The 24220-nt window shown below is 42.7% G+C and overlaps 1 protein-coding gene across 10 annotated transcripts in view; it reads right to left on the bottom strand.

Moving 5' to 3' along the window:
- The window catches only part of DENND2B (DENN domain containing 2B), a 220676-nt gene that overhangs the window by 54855 nt on the left and 141601 nt on the right, over nt 1–24220 (bottom strand). For 9 of the 10 annotated variants that reach the window (XM_049890322.1, XM_049890323.1, XM_049890320.1 and 6 more), the window contains one exon: nt 2938–3042. In XM_049890322.1, the coding sequence (XP_049746279.1) occupies nt 2938–3017 (80 nt within the window). In that variant the 5' untranslated portion in view covers nt 3018–3042. Of the gene's footprint in view, nt 1–2937; nt 3043–24220 lie in introns of those variants that run through there. The other variant, XM_049890325.1, reaches the window with a different exon arrangement.

Raw genomic sequence — 24220 nt, forward strand, 5'->3', positions numbered from 1 at the left:
ACACAAACACTGCCCAGTCCCATGCCATCTTCATAATCGTTGGTATGTTTGAGTCCATTGTTGTGGCTATTGTGTCAATCCATCTCATTGAGGGTTTCCCTTGTTTTCGCTGACCCTCTACTCTACCAAACATGATATCCTTTTCTAGCGACTGGCCTTTCCTGATGACATGTTCATCCTAGCTTCTAATGATATAGCGCTGCAAACACATGTCTTGACAGCTCCACAGTCCCATCTGCCCATCTTCACCAGTTTTCCTTGCCCTAGAGTGTCCCCTATCCCCACAAGCAAGACGCAAATGCCTCTCAGTACCATTGGGTTCCTCTGCCTCCACGTGGATGATATGAGGTCCCCAAAGGAGCAGTGTGTCGACAGCCCAGTATTCCAAGGCCCTAGCACCCCTGTCCATCTCAACCAAAGTTCCAGCCATACCAGGGAGTCTCTACCCACTTGGACTCCTAGGCTGTCAATAATAAAAGGGCCCCAGGTCACTGCTACACATCTACAGAAAGGTCAATCTAAGAAATTCAGATGCCAATATAATCAATACAAATTGTAAATGCCTTGGACAAAGACAATGAATCAGCCCTCTTTGTCCCCCATTTTCCAGTACAGAACTTGGCACCCACGAGCCCTCAGAGTTAACTTGATGACCACTTTCTAAATGAAGTGCCTTACTCAGCCCAGATAACACCCCCAGATGCAGCTGGGGATAAAGGCATCTAGAAACCACCAGATCACTATTTTTAAATAACACCTACAGCCAAGGGGTGGCCTCTGAGAGAAGAGAGTACTTAGGCATCAAGGCCTGTGACTCCATGCCAAAAGCCTAGTCCCCAGAGGAGAAGGGAAGCAGAAAAATGGCAGGAAGGAAAGAAAGTGAGGACTTACAAGGGAGGCTGGCCAAGATGCTTTTTTTAGGCACATCAAGGCCCAGATATTTACAAATACCATGCAGCATGTTATGATGGCAAGCATACTGGGAAACTTAAGGAAGAGCAATTTCTGAAAACAGTTAGAAACATGTAGGCATGTATTCCAAATAGAAACTGGAGGATCTGGAAGCAGCCCTGATTCTGCTTTGCAACTTGATGTTATACTGCACCTCCCACCACTCTCACAGTGGGAATTAGAAGACAAAAAAATCAATAAAGGAATTGAGGGCTCCTGGGTATGGTAATCTACAAGTCAGGTCCTAAATATATTTATTTAAAATTAACAATAAAATGTTAAAATCACATATAATGTTTATTTCACCCTACAGTAGTCTGACCTAGAAAAATTAGGGAGCTTAATTACCAGTCTCCCTCTGCAAACTCAGTCATGGTAAAGCTGAGGAGTAAGACATGCCATCAGGCTGGCGGCAGCACAGCAAAGTGATTCCCCAAAAGTAGGCAATAGGAGACAGAGACTCTGAGATTAAGCCCTATTTCTGCCCTGATCACCAACATACCCTGGAAGGGTTCAGTTTCTCTGCCTAAGAAGTTGTTGGTCCCTACCATTCCTAGCCACACCCAGTTCAAGGAAGCAGGCAGGCCAGCAACTCAAGTCTAGGCTAAGAGGGTATATGGGGAGGGGACAGGTTGTGCTATTATTGATCTTGCTGCCAGAGTGATATTTAGTTTGTTTGTCCTAAGCTCATACATACTTAACAAGTAAGGGCCTACCAATCCCTGTTTGGTTGGCACAGTCCATCCAAACGTCTCCACTGGGACCAAGTCCTTCATGTATGGAGTAAACTCTTGCCTCACTCATGCCAGTGCCCCATGCTACCAAGCACAGCTGGACTCTAGCTCTGACTGAACCAAACATCTACCAAAGTCTCTGGCCATGCCCTACTGGACTCAGTCTGGCATGCACAGTCCAGACATTCAGCCCTTCCCTGACCTAAGCTGATCTTCCTTTTCACAGCTATCCATTTTAATGGCTGAGGTCCCTAAAGCCAAACTCGTCCACCTGAAATTCAGCAGAAGGGGCTATGAAAAGTACACAGCTTTAATAAAAAAAGCTCAAAGGTTCTTCTAGGACATCAGCATATGGCGTAGCATATAGCCTTGGCCAAGACCTAAGCAGTTCTGGAAGCTTTCATCCCACCACAGGGAGGGAGCCAACATTTACTGAGCACTTACTTTATGCCAGCCACTCTAAGCACTGACATATGTTATCTCATTTAATTCTCACAGCAACTTTGTGAGATAAGTACTACTATTAACATTATTTTATAGACAATGTAACTCAGATTTAGAGGGCATAAAAAAAAGGCCCTGAGATCTCAATGGCTGCTAAGAAGTTAGAGTTTAGATATGAACTCAATTCTTTCTGATTCCAAAATCCGTGGTTTTTCTATGGTCCCACATTCCCACTTTTAAAAAGAGGAAAAAACAAGGAAGTGGATTATAGCTTACTCTGACTAAAATTCCCCAAGCTACTTTCTTTGCAGCCCAGAGTAAATTCTTCTAGAACCTAGACTTCTGCTTGTAACTTGTGCTAATATGCATAGCTGCCTACCCACCCCTATCCCCAATGTGGTCAGCCTCCCTCATCACAGGGCATTCTAGCTCAGATACAGCTCCCAAGCTGTCCCATCTTGGGAAAAGATTACAGCCAGAAGAACATCAGCTATTTCTTGCTGGCTCCATTCCTGAAGCCCTAGGTACGTCCAACAGTACAAAGTAAAGCTCGTTTTAGGGTCACTGTTTGCCATCTCCTATGAAAGCCTATATATATCTATAGAATTAGAAAATGAAATATAGACTACAGAAGACTTCTGCTCAATAGTCAGCATGAGTGGGGTCTACATACCTGGGTGACTAGTATAGTCATGATGACAATCGTTTACATTTTGGCAGGGATCCTGCCCAAGATGCAGGCCATTTGGATGTCCCTTGATGCCACCCTCCAGTGAGCCCCACTCCCCCAGAAGTGCCCCCTTCTCACCTGCTCAGAGTCCCCTGAGAGGCCTTAGTGCCTCCGGCTCCATGTGTGATGCTGGTGTTCTTGTTGGCAGTCATGGTCATTTCGGCTCTCTGCGAACCCAGAGCCCTGCAAAAGAAGACAAGGTCTATAAGCCAAGTTTCCACGGGCTGCCAAAAGCACCTAAACAGCTTCCAGATGACCTACCAAAATTGCCAAGAGGGTGTCTGTGGCCAGAGGTATGAACCACTTTCCCACATATGTTTAACTCTATGTGTTATAGCTTAAGAACCTCAAGGGACCCTTGACCTGGGGTGGGGAAGGGTCTATGAGCTAACAGATAACTTATCGCTTCATGGAAAATGGTAAGAAACTCTATCTCCAATCCACCTTTCCTTGTTTCTTAAGTTAGAGTTTCCGAAGCTTCTATCTTTCCACACAGCCTTTATGAGTTTAGCCGTATTAGCATACCTCCTGAGCTACTATTTTCTAGCTCATAGGAATGAAATAGGAATCAATTTGAATCTGACTTGCTTTAAATAAAAAAAAAACTTAACCTTGTTTGAAACGATAAACCATTCATTCATTTAATAAATATTTACTGATTTTTTTTTTTTTTCATGTCCTAGGCGCTGTCATAGAGCAAAGAATAAAACCATCTCTGCCCCTGTGGAGTTTCAGCCTAGTATAAAAAGGCAGGCAATAAGCACGCACGTGCGCACGCACACACACACACACACACACACATCACGTGTGTGATACACAAGTATATGTTTATGTATAATATATAAGGGGATATAAGTGACATGACTTAAAAATCAAGTAAAGTAGAGGAAAAGAGAGTGAAGAGAATGTGTTATTTTAAACAGGATGTTCATAGAAGGCCATTCTGATAAAGTAACCTTTGAGCCAAACCAAACCCGTTGCCATCAAGTTAATTCCAACTCGTAGCCACCCTATATCAGACACTGTAAAAGAGTGTGTAAGAAAACATTGTTGAAAGGAATTAAAGACCTAAATAAACGGAAAGACATCCACGTTCATAGATCAAAAAATATTGTTATGATGGCACTACTCCCCAAATTGACCTACAGATTCAACACAATCCCTGCCAAAATCCCATCTGGCTTCTTTGAAGAAATTGATAAGCTGATCCTAAAATTTTATGGAAATGCAAGGGATCCAGAGCAGCCAAAACAATCTGAATAACAAAAACAATATTAGAGGACTCAGATTTCAAAACATACTACAAAAGCCCCCCACGTCTCTGTCAGTTTGTCGAACTGCTTGTGTGTTGCTGTGATGCTGGAAGCTATGCCACCAGTATTCAGATACCACAGGGTCATCCATGGAGGACAGGTTTCAGCTGAGCTTCCAGACTAAGATAGACTAGGAAGAAGGACCCGGCAGTCTACGTCTGAAAAGCATTAAAAAGAGGAAAACCTTATGAATAGCAGTGGAACATTGTCTGATATAGTGCTGGGAGATGAGCCCCCCGGGTTGGAAGGCACTCAAAAGGTCACTGGGGCAGAGCTGCCTCCTCAAAGTAGAGTCGACCTTAATGACGTGGATGGAGTAAAGCTTTCGGGACCTTCGTTTGCTGATGTGGCATGACTCAAAATGAGAAGAAACACCTGCAAACATCCATTAATAATCAGAACCTGGAATGTAGGAAATATGAATCTAGGAAAATTGGAAATTGTCAAAAATGAAATGGAACACATAAACATTGATATCCTAGGCATTAGTGAGCTGAAATGGACTGGCATTGGCCATTCTGAATTGGACAATCATATAGTCTCCTATGCTGGGAATGACAACTCAAAGACGAATGGTGTTGCATTCATCGTCAAAAAGAACGTTTCAAGATCTATCCTGAAGTACAACGCTGTCAGTGATAGGATAATATCCACACGCCTACAAGGAAGACCAGTTAATACGACTATTATTCAAATTTATGCACCAACCACTAGGGCCAAAGATGAAGAAATAGAAGATTTTTATCAGCTGCTACAGTCTGAAATTGATTGAACATGCAATCAAGATGCATTGATAATTACTTTTGCAATTGGAATGCAAAAGTTGGAAACAAAGAAGAAGGATCAGTAGTTGGAAAATATGGCCTTGGTGAAAGAAACAATGCCAGAGATTGAATGATAGAATTTTGCAAGACCAACGACTTCTTCATTGCAAATACCTTCTTTCACCAACATAAACGGTGACTATACACATGGACCTCACCAGATGGGACAGACAGAAATCAAATTGCCTATATCTTTGGAAAGAGATGATGGAAAAGCTCAATATTATCAGTCAGAACAAGGCCAGGGGCCAACTGTGGAACAGACCATCAACTGCTCATATGTAAGTTCAAGCCGAAACTGAAGAAAATCAGAGCAAGTCCACGAGAGCCAAAATATGACCTTGAGTGTATCCCACCTGAATTTAGAGACCACCTCAAGAATAGATTTGACACATTGAACACTAGTGACCGAAGACCAAACGAGTTCTGGAATGACAAGGACATCATCCATGAAGAAAGCAAGAGGTCACTGAAAAGACAGGAAAGAAAGAAAAGACCAAGATGGATGTCAGAGGAGACTCTGAAATTTGCTCTTGAGCATCGAGCAGCTAAAGCAAAAGGAAGAATTGATGCAGTAAAAGAACTGAACAGAAGATTTCAAAGGGCCTCTGGAGAAGACAAAGTAAAGTATTATACTGATATGTGCAAAGAGCTGGAGATGGAAAACCAAAAGGGAAGAACACGCTCGGCTTTTCTCAAGCTGAAAGAACTGAAGAAAAAATTCAAGCCTCGAGTTGCAGTAGTGAAGGGTTCCATGAGGAAAATATTAAATGATGCAGGAAGCATCAAAAGAAGATGGAAGGAATACACAGAGTCATTATACCAAAAAGAATTAGTCGATATTCAAGCATTTCAAGAGGTGGCAGATGATCAGGAACCGATGGTACTGAAGGAAGAAGTCCAAGCTGCTCTGAAGGCATTGGCGAAAAACAAGGCTCCAGGAATTGATGGATCATCAGTTGAGATGTTTCAACAAACAGATGCAGCGCTGGAGGTGCTCACTTGTCTATGCCAAGAAATATGGAAGACAGCTTCCTGGCCAACTGACTGGAAGAGATCCATATTTATGCCTATTCCCAAGAAAGGTGATCCAACCGAATGTGGAAATTATAGAACAATATCATTAATATCACATGCAAGGAAAATTTTGCTGAAGATCATTCAAAAACAGCTGCAGCAGTATATCAACAGGGAACTGCCAGAAATTCAGGCTGATTTCAGAAGAGGATGTGGAACCAGGGATATCATTGCTGATGTCAGGTGGATCCTGGCTGAAAGCAGAGAATACCAGAAGGATGTTTACCTGTGTTTTATTGACTATGCAAAGGCATTCGACTGTGTGGATCGTAACAAACTATGGATAACACTGCGAAGAATAGGAATTCCAGAACACTTAATTGTGGTCATGAGGAACCTTTACATAGATCAAGAGGCAGTTGTTCGGACATAACAAGGGGATACCGATTGGTTTAAAGTCAGGAAAGGTGTGCGTCAGAGTTGTATTCTTTCACCATACCTATTTAATCTGTATGCTGAACAAATAATTCGAGAAGCTGGACTATATGAAGAAGAACTGGGCATCAGAATTGGAGGAAGACTCATTAACAACCTGCTTTATGCAGATGACACAATCTTGCTTGCTGGAAGTGAAGAGGACTTGAAGCACTTACTAATAAAGATCAAAGACCACAGCCTTCAGTATGGATTACGCCTCAACATAAAGAAAACAAAAATCCTCACAACTGGGCCAATGAGCAACATCATGATAAACAGAGAAAAGACTGACGTTGTCAAGGATTTCATTTTACTGGGATCCACAATCAACAGCCATGGAAGCAGCAGACAAGAAATCAAAAGATGCATTGCACTGGGCAAATCTGCTGTGAAGGACCTCTTCAAAGTGTTGAAGAGCAAAGATGTCACCTTGAAGACTAAGGCGCGCCGGACCCAAGCCATGGTATTTTCAATCACATCATATGCATGTGAAAGCTGGACAATGAATAAGGAAGAGCGGAGAAGAACTGATGCCTTTGAATTGTGGTGCTGGCGAAGAATATTGAATATACCATGGACTGCCAAAAGAACGAACAAATCTGTCTTGGAAGAAGTGCATCCAGAATGCTCCTTAGAGGCAAGGATGGTGAGACTGTGTCTTACATACTTTGGACATGTTGTCAGGATGGATCAGTCCCTGGGGAAGGACATCGCGCTTGGAAGAGTACAGGGTCAGCGGATAAGAGGAAGACTCTCAATGAGGTGGACTGACACAGTGGCTGCAACAATGAGCTCAAGCATAACATCGATTTTAAGGATGGCTCAGGACCGGGCAGCGTTTCGTTCTGTTGTGCATAGGGTCGCTATGAGTTGGAACCGACTTGACGACACCTAACGACAACAGCAACCACCACTACAAAAGCTACAATAATCAAGAGAATGTGGTACTGGCATTAAGGATAGAGCTCAACAGAATAGAACTGAAAGTCCAGAAATAAACCCATATACATGTAGTCAAATGATTTCCAACAAGGATGTTAAGACAATTCAAAAAACAATAGTCTCTTCAACAAATGGTGCTGGAACAAACTGGATATCCATATGCAAAAGAATAAGGTGGGATCCGGATGCTCATACCGTACACAAAAATTAAGTCAAAATGGATTAAAGACCTAAACGTAAGAGCTAAAAAAACTACAAAATCAAAGCTTAGAAGAAAACATAGAAATAAATCTTTGTGATATTGGATGAGGCAATGGCTTTTTAGATATGACACCAAAAGCACAAGCAACAAAGGAAAAAAAAGATGAACTGGACTACATCAAAATAAAAATCTTTAGTGCTGCAAATGTTACCATCAAGCAAGTGAAAAGACAACCCACAGGATGGGAAAAATATTTGTACGTAATATCTGCTAAGGCACTTATAATCAGAACATATTAAAAAAAACTCTAAGAACTCAATCATAAACTGAAGACAAATTAGAAAATGGGCAAAGGATTTGAACAGACACTTCTTCAAAGCTATAAAACTGGACAATAAGCACATGAAACAATGTTCAACATCATTAGTCACTAGAGAAATACAAATCAAAGCCATAATGAGATACCACTTCATACTCACTAGGATGTGTTATCAAAAAGACAGACAACGATGACTGTTGGCAAGGCTGTGAGGAAACTGGAATCCTCATTCATTGCTGGTGGGAATGCTTAGGAAAATAGTTCGACAGTTCCTCACAAAGTTCCACACAGAGTTACCACATGACCCAGGAATTCCACTCCTAGGTACGTATATCCGAGAGCAATAAAAACATGTCCACATAAATACTTGTACTCATATGTTCATAACAGCATTATTGATAATAGCCTAAAAGTGGAAACAACTCAAATGCCCATCAACTGACAGATAAAGAAATGTGGTACGTTTATACAACAGAATATTATCCAGCAATAAGAATGAGTGAAGTATTGATTCATTCTACAGCATAGGTGAGCCATATAAATAGTATGCTACATGAAACAAGCCAGTCATAAAACACCACATATTGTATGATTCCATTTATCAAAAATGTCTAGAATAGGCAAATCTTTATAGAACATAGATTAGTAGTTGCCTAGGTCTGGGATGAGAGTAGGGGAATGGAGAGCGACTGCAATGAGTACAGGGTGTTTTGGAGTAGTGATTACAATGTTCTGAAATCAGATAGTAGTGATGGCTGTACAACTCTGTGAATATACTAAAAACCCCTGAATCATACATTTTAAATGGGTAAGTTTTATCATATGTGAATTTTACATCAACAGAGATGTTAAAACAAAACTTAGAGGCAAAAAGTAATTGTTTTAAGTGCCTTGGAGAGTGGGTGTGAGAGACAGACACAACTGACATATCAAGTACATTTCCAGTGTGAATGTACACAGAGGCCTGGGCTGACACCACCATCATGGAAGCCAGACAGCTCAGGAACAGCCGTTTTCTCACTCCAGTTAGCATCCTCATCATGTTGACCAAACTTAAATGTATGTGATGTGAAAGTTAAATATTTATGGCCACTAGCAACTTTACTCCTGGAGACCATCTTACTTATTACCTTGGTGTAAATAAGTGATTGGTCTCAATGATAAAAATAAACAAAATTTTAATTCTTGGTATCATTTATAGTTCTTTCCTAACTTCAACATGAAATGTGCCATCTCAAATTGCTTTAACTTCATGTAAACTCTCTGGGTTGTGGTTTTGCTGACAGTGGCAGTGGGTAGAGTGGGGGCTGGAAAGGGAGGAAGCATCGAATAGAATAAGGGTAATTTTTTGATGATGATAGCACTGAAATGTTTCTCCAAGTGAATATTGCAAATGTTTTTGGAAATAGGAAACCAACTCTGAGCCTCATTTTCATCCTTCATAAAGTGGAGATAATCCTTCCCTACCTGTTGACTTTTAAGTGTTGCTGTGGTACTCAAATAGCCATTTATGGAAGAAAAAAAATCTTTATAAATGTTTAAGTATACAGCATAATGTTAGTGATGATGATATTAGCCAAGTCTGGCCCCAGGTCAGCTATGCACACTGGCTCTGATGAGATGTTCTCTACCCACACCAGCCTAATGCCAACTTAAGCACTTGGTATATGGTTGTGTGGGCAATGCAGAAAAAGGGGAGAGAAAAGACAGCTTCTGGGAGCTTTCCCAGGCCTGTACTCGGGGTCCCAGGGAACACAGTGCTACAGGAATCAACTTGCAATAGGTTTTAACTGTGCCCATGGTAGCAATGGTCACAATAATGATCACCACTCATCAAAACAACACTGGATATGCTCTAGTGGCTCTAGGGCAGACCCTCAGGGAAAGGGTAGAAGATACATGGAAAGTCTAGAAACTGAAATATATTAAAAGAACATGATGAAAAACATATTCTTTCTTTCCCTGAATTTCCAAACTAGGAAGGGTGGACCCACTGCTCTGAAATCTATTATGTAGAACACACGGCCAACTTAGTAAGAAGGGAAAATGTAGCTGACTCTGACACCTGGGCAGGCCAAGAAGAAAAATCCTGTGAAGATGCAAGACAGGAAGGGATCAAAACTGCTTCAAGACCCCTGGCAGGGACCCTCAGTCACATTTCTACAACAGTATAGCTGCCATTCTCAGAAGTGGCCTGGGAATTTAGGTATCTTGGGCAGGCGATGAGAACCCCAGGGGGGTCCACTACATCAGAAGAACAGAGAAACCAACTCATCCTCACCCCCAATTGCTCTCTCTGGGCCAGGTCTGTAAAGGTCAGGAAATAATTCAGAGGCTTCAGGAGCTGAAGTCAGGCTAACCCTTGATACCTGAAGCCCAGATGAGCACTCTCTGTGTGGCTGGCTTCCTGGTGGACAGTGCTTCTCCCAGTGCTCTAAGAGCAGAACCAGGCTCTCATCTATGCTTTTAGCCTGGTACCTTGGCTAGTCAGGTTGTTGCAAGGAGAGAAGATGCTCCTCAGCAGAGGAAATGCCTACTGGGAATGGAGCAGAGAAGCCAGGATGGGAGACTGCTTTGCTAGTTCCTAGCCCATCAATGGAAACCCTTGTGGCATAGTGGTTAAGTGCTACAGCTGCTAACCAAAGGGTCCGCAGTTCAAATCCGCCAGGCGCTCCTTGGAAACTCCATGCGGCAGTTCTACTCAGTCCTACAGGGTCGCTATAAGTCGGAATCGGAATCGATCCGACGGCACTGGGTTTGGTTTGGTTCTGGGTTTAGCCCATCAATGTCAAAGTTCAGGCAGAAACTGCATGTTTAGAAAATGAAATTTTCAATTAGCATCTACCGCCAATCACAAGTTGCCCAAAAAACCCAGCTTTGACAAATTATGGACAATGATCTGAAGGGTTAAAATCCAGACAGAAGAACATAACAAGGTACCTCTGTAAAATGAACTTTTTCACAAACTCTGGATTAAGACAAAGAGACCACAGCCCCAGGCACTTGTGATGAATGCAGGGAGAACATCTGACTTGGAGTCAACGACTGGGTCCAACTCTCTCTGTCAACTGCTAGTTATGTGACCTTGCACAAATAAGTCTCAAAGATCTTCTCAATATAAGAACAATAGTGTCCCAAACAGGGCTAGAGGAAAATATACAACAAAATTTTAATTCACAAAAATAGACCAAACTTACTGGTCTGACAGAGACTAGGGAAACCCTGAGAGTATGGCCCCCGGACACCCTTTTAACTCAGTACTGAAGGCACTCCTGAGGTTCACCCTTCAGCCAAAGATTAGTCAGGCCCATAAAACACTCAACCACATATCTGAGACTAAATGGGCACACCAGCCCAGGGCAAGGATAAGAAGACAGGAATGGACAAGAAAGCTGGAGGAATGGAAATGGGGAACCAAAGGTCAAGAAGGGGTTTACATGTCATGGGGTTGGTAAACAATGTCACAAAACAATATGTGTATTAACCTGTAAGTGGGTGGGTGCGTAGCTCTAGTCGGAGTCCTGGCAGGGAAGGGTTAAGAAGTGCTGCATTGGGGGCAGTCACACAAAACCTCCTGGAGGGTTGGGCCTGAGTAGTGCAGGGAGGAAGAGCCTGTTCTACTGCAGGGCACTGTCTCTTGGCTGCTTGAAAACCCGCCACCTGTCCCCTCACTTCCACTGGAGGAAAGACCCTCTGGCAAGCTTCCTGCTTTTGCTCAGACATCATCATCTTACAACTCTCACCCCAGCTACCTGAGTGCTCCTTTCCCTACAATCCAATTCCATCACCTGATCCAGAGATGCCTCTCCCCAGGGTCTGAGAAGGGCCCAATTAGAGCTCAGCCTCTGAAGGGAGTTTCTTCTGAAGGGTGCTCAACCTCTAAGAAAGGACCTTCCTATCCTAGAACAAAATCTGGTTTCCCCTTGCTTAGGTGACATTTCTAAATGTCCATTTGCTACTTTCCCACAGGCATAATTATGGGCTTGACAGCATTCTTTGCCCCTGAAGAAGGAGACATTTGAAACCTGAGAGTGATAAGGAACGGATATAAGCATTTGGAGGAAAGCCTCCAAACCCATTGCCTTCGAGCTGATTCCGACTCACAGCTACCCTATATGACAGAGTAGAACTGTCCCACAGGGTTTCCAAGGAGCACCTGGTGGACTCGAACTGCCAACCTTCTGGTAAGCAGCCACAGCACTTAACCACTACGCCACCAGGGTTTTCTCTATGGGGTGAAGAATTACTTTATCTAAAGAACTAGGTCTTTGTCCTCAGTTGCTAGGAGATCACCTCTGAACTGGGACTTCGAACTGGTTCAAACCAGTTCAGCCATGGCCAACAAAGCGAAATGGGAACAGACTCTAAGTTTTACAATTTGGCAGAATCAGAACGGTACCCAGGATGGGAAAAATTATGGGTCAACACCCTGGAATGGGAGACTCAGAAGAGGCATAACGAGCCCTTTCTGCAGTCTGATGCAGGAGACTGGATTATTGGCAGGACTGTAGGAGAATGACACATTCAAAGCAGTGTGTTAGGCCGCCACCTTTGAGTGGGGCACCACCATTTTGAGTGGGACAGCATTGTTTTAGAATGTGCTCAAAATCCAAGGGCAAGAGATTTGGTTGCTATGCAATGTGTACGCTGTCCTTGTTCCCTAAGAAGGAGATTAAGTTTTTAGCAGGACTTTGACCCATAATTTTTCCTGTTCTGGCCATCTTTTCAGTTCACCTAACTTTAAAAACTCAGGTCTGTTCTGCTGACACTTCCTCAGTCATGACTAAACCAGACAGAACCAGTTTGAAGCCCTGCTCTAAACCCTTGGAAATTTTTTTTTTTAATTGTACTTTAGATAAGGTTTACAGAGCAAATTAGTTTCTCATTAAACAATTAATACACATATTGTTTTGTGGCATTGGTTGCCAACCCCACAACATGTCAACATTCTCTTCTCGACCTTGGGCTCCCCATTACCAGCTTTCCTGTCCCCTTCTGCCTTCTCGTCCTTGCCCCTGGACTAGGGTGCCCTTTAGTCTCATTTTGTCTTACGGGCCTCTCTAATCTTTGGATGAAGGGTGAACCTCAGGGGTGACTTCAGTATTGAGCTAAAAGGGTGTCCAGGGGCCACACTTGGTGTTTCTCCAGTTTCTGTCAGATCAGTAAATCTGGTCTTCTGATGGAGGTTGTAGTAGTCGTGGTCCATTAGTCCTTTGGACTAATCTTTCTTCTTGTGTCTTCAGCTTTCTTTATTCTCCCTTGCTCCAGAAGGGGCGGGACAAGTGGAGTGTCTTAGACGGTCAATCCTTAGAATTTTTGGAGTGACTGAAGTGTCTTTGATATCCATGAGGGCCCCAGACCACACCTACCTGGAAGTTTATGCTATTAAGTAACTCAGGTTAGATGGGAGCTGGCTGTGCCTGAAAGACCCACCACATGATATCAGCCTGACCTCCAGAAAAGGGAGAGGGGCCTAAAGATTTAGTTCAACCACGTGGGCAATGAATCAATCAATCATGCCTACATATGGAACCCAATAAAAATTCTAGACACTGAAACTAGGTTCAGCTTCCTGGTTGGTGAACGATATTGATGTACAAAGGTTAATGTGTCTTTGAGATGTGGAAGATCTGAGCTGGGGACTCTCCTGACCTCACTTGTATGTCTCTTCTTTACATGGGTCCTTATTTGTATCCTTTAAAACAAAACTTTAGAACTGTAAATATAGTGTTTTCCTAAGTTCTATGAATCATTCTAGTGAACTATCAAATCCAAGGGTGTAGTGGGAATCCTGCAAATTTGTAGCTAGCAGGTCAGAAGCATGGGTGTCCTAGGAACTCCTGAACTTGTGGTTGGTGTTTGAAGTCTTGGGCAGACTTGGCAGTGTGGGGGTCTGTGCCTCTCAGTGTGTGAGATCTGACCTAATTCTCGTGGTTAGGGTCAAAAGAAGAACTACATTTGTACTTGGTGTCAGAGAGGACATTTACAGTTGGTGCTGGAAGAAGGCACAGATACTGTAACAACCAACAAAGGAAACCTCTAAACCACATGAGAGAATTTCTGCTGACATCTACATTCCACTTATTTCCCAAGCAATTTGCTCACGTGGAAGTAATAGCTTATAAAGTGGCCAGAGGGAAGGAAGAAGTGGGAAAGAGGAATGGAGCTCTTGTGCTGCGTATGAGGACTTTTAGGCAGACCTGCTGCAGTCTGACTGCCTTAAGTCTACCTACTCATCCTAGCAAACACCTACTCAGACCCTCTTAACTTTCTTACTGACTTCTCCTGCACCTCTCCTCATCCGTAGGCCCTGGCCAAAGAGATAAGGAACAGACTGATAGTTCCTCCATAGGAGGGTCTAGGTCCTTAATTTCTTCCTCTGAGACTCTCAGCAACAAATATTGGCACAATACTTCAACAAGCTTAACAAATGTGACTAAATCAGGGTGATCTTTCTCTCCATTAAACCTTAAAGTTACCCCCAGCCCTCATGTCTTCTGAGTCCTTACACATCTGTCCCTATTGTCCCTAAAGTTTCATTTAGCCCCTTGCTAAATTCCCTGTCGAAAAGTGGCCCTGCTTCCTGGAGGGAACCAAGCCCACCACATGCTACAGTAGAAGGTACAGCCCCTCCCTCCCTACTCTCCCAACCAACCATCTACCTGGTTCTCAAAGAGATAAAAGGGCTCCTAGAATTGGACTGAGAAAAGAACTTGAGAAATAGCCATGGCCCTTTTTTTTCCATCTTCTTGGGGCTATCTCCTTCATTCTCTCCTTGCCTCACCTCCCTTTCCTCCCCATCTGCACACACAACCCAGAGTTACTGGAAGCTTCAAGGAGGGTGGTCATTAGAATGAGTTCCTGTGAAGTACCCAAACTAGAGTTCTCAAAAGTTTGAGCCTTTCGTTCATCCTCTCTCTTCAGCAGTTGTCCCTGGATTGGGCTAAAGTGGGAAGGGATTTGCTTACATTTTACAGGTCTGCTTGGTTAACAGCTCTAGGCCTTGCTGTAGCAGCTCACCTAGGAAGTTCAGCCATCTCACTGGTCTCCTGACATCCTGGGTCTCTCTTTCCTCACACGGCAGAGAAAAGCTATAGGGCAGTGCTAGACTAGTTAGTTATTCCCAGTCTTTCCAACAACCCTAGGTACTTTGCAGAGCATTCCGCACGTAAAATGTGCTAAAATAAATGTTGAATGACTTATTAGCTGATGACAGAAGAAGTCCCGAAAGAGCCAAAGGCAAGGATTACAAAAGGCCCTATATATTCTAGCACTGGCCATTATTCCTTTCTCTTCCAAAACTTATAGCTGCTGTAAAATCAAGGAAAGGGAATCTTCCAGCAGTAACTGTCAGTTGTAGGACTTCTACATAACTCGTACCTTGGTTCTTTTTTTTATTCCGGCCCCAGGTTCTGTGATTCTAGGTTCCGAAAGCCCTTCAGGCAAAAATGTCTAGAGGATTATAACATTGGTCAAGTGGAAGGAAACCAGGATTTGTTTTGCTGGGAGATCAGAAAAAGTTCGTCAGGTGTTTTCACACGTTCCTAAGAGTCAGGGAAGGTGTACGTCAGGGTTGTAACCTTTCACCATACCTATTCAATCTGTATGCTAAGCAAATAATCCAAGAAGATGGACTACACGATGAAGAACAGGGCATCAGGATTGGAGGAAGACTCATTAACAACCTGTGTTATGCAGACGACACAACCTTGCTTGCTGAAAGTGAAAAGGACTTGAAACACTTACTAATGAAGATCTAAGACCACAGCCTTCAGTATGGATTGCACCTCAACATAAAGAAAACAAAAATCCTCACAAATGGACCAATGAGCAACATCATGATAAACGGAGAAAAGACTGAAGTTGTCAAGGATTTCATTTTACTGGGATCCACAATCAACAGCCATGGAAGCAGCAGTCAGGAAATCAAACGATGTATTGCATTGGGTAAATCTGCTGCAAAGGACCTCTTTGAAGTGTTCAAAAGCAAAGATGTCACCCTGAAGACTAAGGTGTGCCTGACCTAAGCCATGGCATTTTCAATCGCTTCATATGCATGTGGAAAGCTGGACAACGAATAAGGAAGACCGAAGAAGAATTGATGCCTTCGAATTGTGGTGTTGGCGAAGAATATTGAATATACCATGGACTGCCAAAAGAACAAACAAACCTGTCTTGGAAGAAGTACAACCAGAACACTCCTTAGAAGCAAGGATGGTGAGACTGTGTCTTACATACTTTGGATATCTTGTCAGGAGGGATCAGTCCCTGGAGAAGGATATCATGCTTGGGAGAGTACAGGGTCAGCAGATAAGAAGAAGACCTTCAACGAGGTGGACTGACACAGTGGCTGCAACAATGAGCTCAAGCATAACAACGATTGTAAGGATAGCGGAGGACCGGGCAGTGTTTTGTTCTGTTGTGCATAGGGTCTCTACGAGTTGGAGTCAACTCAACGGCACCTAACAACAACAACAAGGGGCTAAAGGAGCCCTGGTGGGGCAGTGGTTAAGCATTCAGCTGCTAATCAAAAGGTTGGCAGTTCTAATTCACCATTTGCTCCTCAGAAACCCTAAGCGGCAGTTCTACTCTATCCTATCAGGTCGCCAAAAGTTGGAATTGACTCAATGGCAATGGGTTTTTTGGTTATGAGGCTGCAGAAGTCCTGGTGGTGCAGTGGTTAAGCACTCAGCTGCTAACCAAAAGGTCGGTGGTTCAAACCCGCCAGCTGCTCTGTGGGAGCAATCTGCTCCCATAAAGATTACAGTCTTGGAAACCTGGGGCAGTTCTACTTTGTTTTGTAGAGTGGCAATGAGTCGGAATTAATGGCAATGGGTTTGGTTTCATTTGATGAAGCTGAAATCCCCCTGAACCAGCCATAAGAAAAAAACATTTTTTGTTGAATAATAATCAGAAAAAAAAAATTAAGATTGCTTTCTGTCTCTTTGGTGTCCACTTATCACTCCCACACCCTCTTTTCCCAACCCTCCTCCCTCAATGAAAGCCCTTCAAATTTTGGTTTTCAACCTCAACCACTTTTCAATCCCTTTTCCTGCCAGATGGTCCTTCTCCATTTCAGTACAGATGCTGTGGATGTTTTAAGCTGGGTTTAAATGCTTCCTGAAGCTTGAAGTGGGTTGAGGGCTTGTTAGGCAATTCCAGACACAGCTGTTCCTGCCAGACTAGAGACTCAGCTTCTCAGCAGGCAGCCTAACCTACTTCTGCTAGGATGGTGGAGCCTACTCTGCCCAATGACTTATCACCACTTTGGACAGAAAAAGGAGAATGGAGGCTTGACCTCCACAAGAACCCTGCTCCTGGGGGTTAACCACGGCCATCTTTCACTTCAGCAAGAAGAACGTGGTGGGGCCTTTAATCATGATGATGATTCAAAGGCCACAATTCTATCTCACATCAGTGCCTTCCCTCTGGCCAGCCACATCAGATTACTTGCCATTTCCTGAACATGCCAGGAATGTTCATGCCTTCAAGCTTTTGTTTAAGCAATTCCTTCTATCTTGAATGTCCTGTGCCTCCATTCTTTCTTAAATACCAAGTTCAAATGTCAACTTTCTGAAGCCTTTCCTGATCCTAAATCCTGACCTCATTCTCACCCCTCCCATGCGCTCTAGTTGAGTTGAACTCAACCTGACTGATGGCAAGATGCCTCCTCAGCTCTAGAAAAACATACCACCCACAAGTTGCACTTTCTCAGAGGTCTAGGGAAATAGCAAGGGTTGAAGGGACTGGGCAAGTCTCTATACCTGTTTTCCCACCTGTAGCTTAAGAAGTATGCCCCACTTCTATAGTGAGAACATGAAGACCACTGAGAAGCCATCTATAAAGGATAGACAGGTGATACTCAGAACTGAGAGGGAATACTCTCGAAGTCTCTGGGCCAGAGGTTTATCTTTCCTCCCATTTTCAGTCTCAACACCTCTTCCCGCAGACTCACTCTATTTGCTGCCTTTGCTTTCGACTTCATTGAGAAAATAAAAACAATCAGACAAGACCTTTAATAAGGTACCGTCACCACATTTACCCACTACTTTAGTGTCAGTGTAGACCATGTCACTCCTCTGCTCAATACCTTGACATGGCTCCCCATTCATACCAAGTAAAAGCCAAACTCCGTACAATGACTTACAAGGTCCTGCATCGCCTCTTCATTGCAATTATTCTTTCCCCTCACTCTCTCCATTCCAGACACACTGTCTCCTTGCTATTTTCTCGAACACATGAGGCACAATCCTACCTCAAGCCCTTCACACTTGCTGTACCCTGTACCTGGAACACACTCCCCCCAAAGAGCCTGTTCCTTCACCTCCTTTAGATCTTTGGTCAGATGTCACCTTCTTAATGAGGTCTTCCCTGGCCACACTAAAAAAAAATTAAAACCCTTTCCCTATCCCGCTACCCTCCAGCACTCCTATCCCCCTTTTCTGCTTTACTTTTCTCCATAGTATTTACCATCATCTAAAACAATACAGGTAGACCCCCACTAATGATGTATTCAAGTCACGACAAACTGCACTTACGACTGTCAGTCTATCTGGAACAGTGCATCTTTCTGGGAAGAAATTATGGGAAAATACATGCAGAGGATGTGGAAAAAATTCCCGGGTTATGTGAACACACTCCAAACATTTGATCAGGATAATACGATGGAAGAGATCCGTGGAAAAAATCATCCACACGGCAAGAACACTGAATTTAGAACTTGATATCACCAATGCGCAACAGCTCATAGGTCACGAAGACGGGAAATTGACAGATCAGGACTTATTGGATTTTGAAGAGGAAAGAAACGCCAAAGAAGGAAGAAATAATGAGGAAGAGGAATAAGTTGTCGAAAAAGATTTTACAGCGAAAGGATTAGTTGAAATTTTTTCTAAACTAAATCAGGGGCTTCAGTTGTTTGAAAACAACTTGAGCTTTGCTAAAGTCAACAGGTAGATTCAGTGAGACGTTACTGTGAAATATATGAATAAAAAAGGAAAGGACCAGACAGACAACTCTAATTTTCTGACTAGAAACGCAATCCCCATTCCCAGGGATAATCCAGGTGATACAAAACCTTCCACAAGTAGAGTTAATGACTGTAACTGACAAAATGCCAACACTGTCCAACTCTTCTTCATCACTGCAGTAAATTTTTATCATTTATGTTTGTTTTTAATGTAAGTATGCATGCATTAAAATATATCTGTAAGTTTATACGTATATAAACTTACAAAGACAAAGAATGGACTTACAAATTTGCTGATAATAGATGGCAATAATAATGAAAACTAAAAAATAAAATGAAGTACTCCACTTATGTCAGAACCAACCTACGACAGAGTCAACAGAATTGAACCACATCGTAAGTCAGGGACTATCTGTACTTCTCTTTTCTACTTACTTATGATGCTTATGTAAGCTCCATGAGGTTAGGGATATTTATCTATTTTGTTCACTGCTGTATCTCTAGTGCCTAGAACAGTCCCTGGTGCATAGTAAGCCCTTAATAAATATGTTGTTAATGAAAATACATTTGCCACCAGCTCAGAGTGGCCCTGCCGGTCACTATCATACTCCCTGGACAGGGTGGGCAGCTTTGGGCTCCACTGTCCAGGTCCATCTTCAGTCCCTATCAGCCTTCCCGGCGAAGGGTCTGACCTGGCCTGCAGCAACCACATATACTCAGAAAAATTCAGAAGGGAGACAATTCCTCTGGGTACTCTAAAGATTCAGGGTAAGGGTGGCTTCAGTCCAAGAACTCAACTGGAATTGCTCTCTGAAAAGATTACAACGACTTCTGTGTTGTAAAACGCAAAGGTCCTTCACAGGACTTCCTTTCCTGATGTCTACTGTTTTGGACACTACTGATCAGCCCCTCCCTCAGTACTGTAACGGAGAAACTCTCAGTTAGGAGCACACCCCCTGGAGGAGGTGGCATTTCGCAATCTCTCTGGGACACAGGTTAAGAAAGATTGGGAAATACTGTAGGAGAAGTAGAGAGAGACAGCTGTGGGCAGCTAAGGCTTTCAGTTGATTACTTACTGAACCCTTTGAGGGCCTCTTCCCAGCCAGGCCCCCATGCTATTTTGCTACTGTCTGGTCTTTGCCCTTGAGCAGCTCCCCATTCTGCCTCAGATAGATAAGTTTCTGGTACAGTGTAACAAGAGCTCTGATATGAATACATATATATGAGTACAGAGCTCTAGGAGCAAGGAGAAAGTCATCTAATCAGATGGACAGGATGGCTGTTAGTGAGGGCTTCTGGAAGAGACAGGAAGTGACATTTGGGCTGAGTCTTGCAAGACTTGTAGGAGATAAAGAAGGCAGAAGAAGAAAATTGCAAGCAGAGGAAAAACCATGAGCAAAATCAAAGGAGACCTTGGAGTACGCAGAGATTTCTTAAACACAACACAAAAAGCAATAACCATAATGGAAACATTGATAATGTATACTACATTAGGTTAGAACTTCTGCTCACCAAAAAAACATTTAAAGAGGGAAAAGGCAACCTACAGAGTGGGAAAAGATATTCCCAATACATCTATACAACAAAAGACTCATAAACAGGATATATTTCCAAAACTACAAATTAATAAGAAAAAGGCAAACAAACCAAAAGAAAAATAGCAAAAAACTAGAACAGATACTTCACCAAAGAGGATATCCAAATGGCCTAGAGACATATGAATACGTGCTCTACTTCATTAGTCATCAGGGAAATTGAAATTATAACCACAATGTGAAACTACAACATACCCACTGGAATGGGTAAAATGAAAATACCTACTGTTGATGAGGATGTGGAGTAAAAGGAACCCTCAAAACACTGATACTGTGAGTATATATTAATAAAACCACTTTGGAAGAAAGTTGGTGTGATTGTTAAGGTTATGTGTCAATTTGGCTGGGCCATAATTCTCAGTGCTTTGACAGATACGATGTAGTTTGGCAGTTATACGATGATGTGATCACTTCCATAATGAGATTTGATATGTGATCACCTCCATGATGGGATCTGCTGTGAGTAGCCTATCAGCTGAAAGGGAGTTTCCTTGGGGGTGTGGCCTGCATGGAATATAAGTAGATTTTCTGGCAAGGCTCATGGGCTTTTCCTCACTCTGGATCCTGCAGCTGGCTCCAGTTCATGTGACCTCCGGTTCTTGGGACTTGAGCTAGCAGCTTACCTGTAGTCTTGCCTGTCGATCTTGGGTTTCAGCAGCCTGTGAGCAAGAGCCCTGCTGTCTGACCTGCTGATTTGGGCTTTGCCAGCCCCCGCAGCCACACAAATCAGAAGAAGCCACCATCGTGACCTAAGATTTGAGACGTTCCAGCCTCTACAACTGTGTGAGCCATTTCCTTGATATAAATCTCTTTAAATAGGTATTCATATGCTTTACTGGTTTTGCTTCTCTAGAGAACCCAATCTAAGAGAGTTGGGTACTTTCTACTAAAGCTGAACATATACCCACTCCACAACCCAGCAATTTCTCTCTTAGATATATACCCAACAGAAATGCACGTTTCCAAAAGACAAGTATGAGAATGTTCATGACACCACTATTCGTAACAGCTACAAACTGAAAACTACCCACACGTATATTAACAAAAGAATGGAAAATAAATTATGGCAAATTTACATAGTGGCATTGTTATGGATTGAATTCAGTTCCCCAGAAATATGTGTCAACTTGGCTAGGCCATGATTCCCAGTACTGCGTGGCTGTCTTCCATTTTGTAATCTGATGTATCTATTCTATGTGTTGTAAATCCTAACCTCTATGATGTTAATGAGGCAGGATTAGAGGCAGCTATATTAATGAGGCAGAATGCAACCTATAGGATTATGCTGTATCTCAAGTCAATCTCTTTTGAGATATAAAAGAGTGAAGCAAGCAGAGAGGAGAGGGATCTCATATCACCAAGAAAGAGTGCCAAGAGAAGACTACGTCCTTTGGACCCAGGGTTCCTGTGCTAAGAAGCTCCTAGGCCAGGGGAAGATTAATGACACGGACCTTCTCCCAGAACTGACAGAGAGAGAAAACCTTCCCCTGGAGCTAGCACCCTGAATTCAGACTTCTACCATCCTAGGCTGTGAGAGAATAAATTTCTCTTTGTTAAAGCCATCCACCTGTGGTATTTCTGTTATTAAAAACAAAAACCTGTTGCCACTGAGTCAATTCCAGCTCATAGCAACCCTACAGGACAGAGCAGAACTGCCCCCTTGGGTTTCCAAGGAACACCTGGTGGATTTGAACTGCCGACCTTTTGGTTAGTAGTTGTAGCTCTTAACCACTATGCCACCAGGGTTTCCATTTCTGTAAAAGCATAGATAACTAAGACAGGAATACTATAAAGAAATGAGAATGGGCAAGCTACAACTACACACAACAACATAATAAATCTCTCAAACATTATGCTGAAATAAAAATCAGATACCCAGAGTAGATAGTGCATGATTTTATTTATAGAAAAAAAAAAAAGGCAAAATAGATCAATGCTATTATAAGGTAGAAAAGTGGATACCCACAGAGAGGGTAGTAACTGGTGGGGCATTCTGGGATATTAGTAATATTCTGCTTCTTGATTTTAGTGTTGGTTACATGGGTTCAACTGTAAAAACTTGTTGAGCTGGACACATACATATATTCTTCCACATTTACATGTTATGCTTCATCAAAAGTTTTCAAAATAGCATACTGAATATAGAGCTCACCAGATCTGGGAACATTAGATCCACAGAGTAAGGTTATTCAGATGGAGAAGTAGAGAATAATTCTTAAAATGCAAGTTGTGGCCAGGTCATTAGGGCTGAATTTCCCTTTGGTGCAAAGTCCTTTGTCTCAGTTTTGGAAAGGGGGAGAAGAAAGTGTACCTACATTGCCAGGTACTATGCCTACATTTATCTTATTTAATCTTTATAATAACTATATGAGATAGCTGTCACCATCTCTATTTTATGGATAAAGAAATTGATGCTCAGAAAAGTAATTTCCCCAGGGTTTCATAGTAAGTGGCAGACCCTACTTACTAGTTGGACAGGTTGGCATTGAGCTCTATAACACCAGAATACATTAGTCTTTTGGTCTCTTTTATATGGTGGTGGGAAGCCAATCTCCATCCCAAGGATACCCCTGTAGCCCAGCTCTGTCTGGATAAAGGGTTAGGAAAGGATATTGGCAGAAGATCCAGTGCCTGGCCCCCCAATTTTTGGCATTAAGGCCCCATTTTTCTTTAAGCTATCTAGTCCAGAGGACCCTGAATGAAGCAGTTAAAGAGAATAGTTCTCCTCATCGCTCTCCATCTAGGGATGGAGAAGCTCACAAAACCAGTTTGTGCTGGAGCTGAGACTGCTGCTCAGGGAGTCTGTCCACCATCTGTTCCTGATCTGTATCCAACTCCTTTGAGGGTCATGATGGGGGCAGAATTTGCCACTTTTACCTGCTTCAAACAAAGTAACTGCTAGTTGGTAACAGCAGGTCTGTGGTTCTCAAATTGTGCTCTGAGATGCCCCAGAGCACTGTGGTGACCTCACATGATATTTTAGTTTTTAGAGGGAAATAGGGTAATTCTCAACATTTGTCAGACATTCTGCTAGTTCATAGTTTCAACATGACATTGCACTACATTCTTTTCAACAATATTTCTTTGTGAAGCTGGATTTTTAGCTGCAATAAAAAGCAAGTACTTCATGAAAATCAACATGGAACAGGAAATAAGGGAGGTAGTATCTAATCTCATTCCAAGCTCTGACACATTGTGCAGTACCCAGTACATCGCACTGGTAAGTAACTGCGGTTATTAAGAACGAAATAAAAATATTTTCCTTTCAATTTATGTATATAATTTTTTTTTTCAAATGGCTACTAAGCCGTTAGGGCATAAGAACTAAGACATTTTCAGTTGCTTCATATGTATGCAAAAGCCGGACAATGAATAAGGAAGACTGAAGAAGAACTGATGCATCTGAATTACGACATAGGCTAAGAATATCGAATATATATACCACAGAGTGCCATAAGAATGAGCGAGACTGTCTTGGAAGAAACACAGCCAGAATGCTCCTTAGAAGTGAGGATAGTTAAGACTTTGACTCACATACTTTGGATATGTTATCATGAGGAACCAGTCCCTGGGGGAGGACATCGTGCTTAGTAAAGTAGAGGGTTAGCAAAAAGAGGAAGACCCTCAAATAGATGGATTGACACAGTGGCTGCAACAATGGGCTTCAACGGCTACAATTGTGAGGATGGCATATGACTGGGCA

Source organism: Elephas maximus, chromosome 7 (assembly GCF_024166365.1).
Source record: "Elephas maximus indicus isolate mEleMax1 chromosome 7, mEleMax1 primary haplotype, whole genome shotgun sequence".
Lineage (NCBI taxonomy): Eukaryota > Metazoa > Chordata > Mammalia > Proboscidea > Elephantidae > Elephas > Elephas maximus.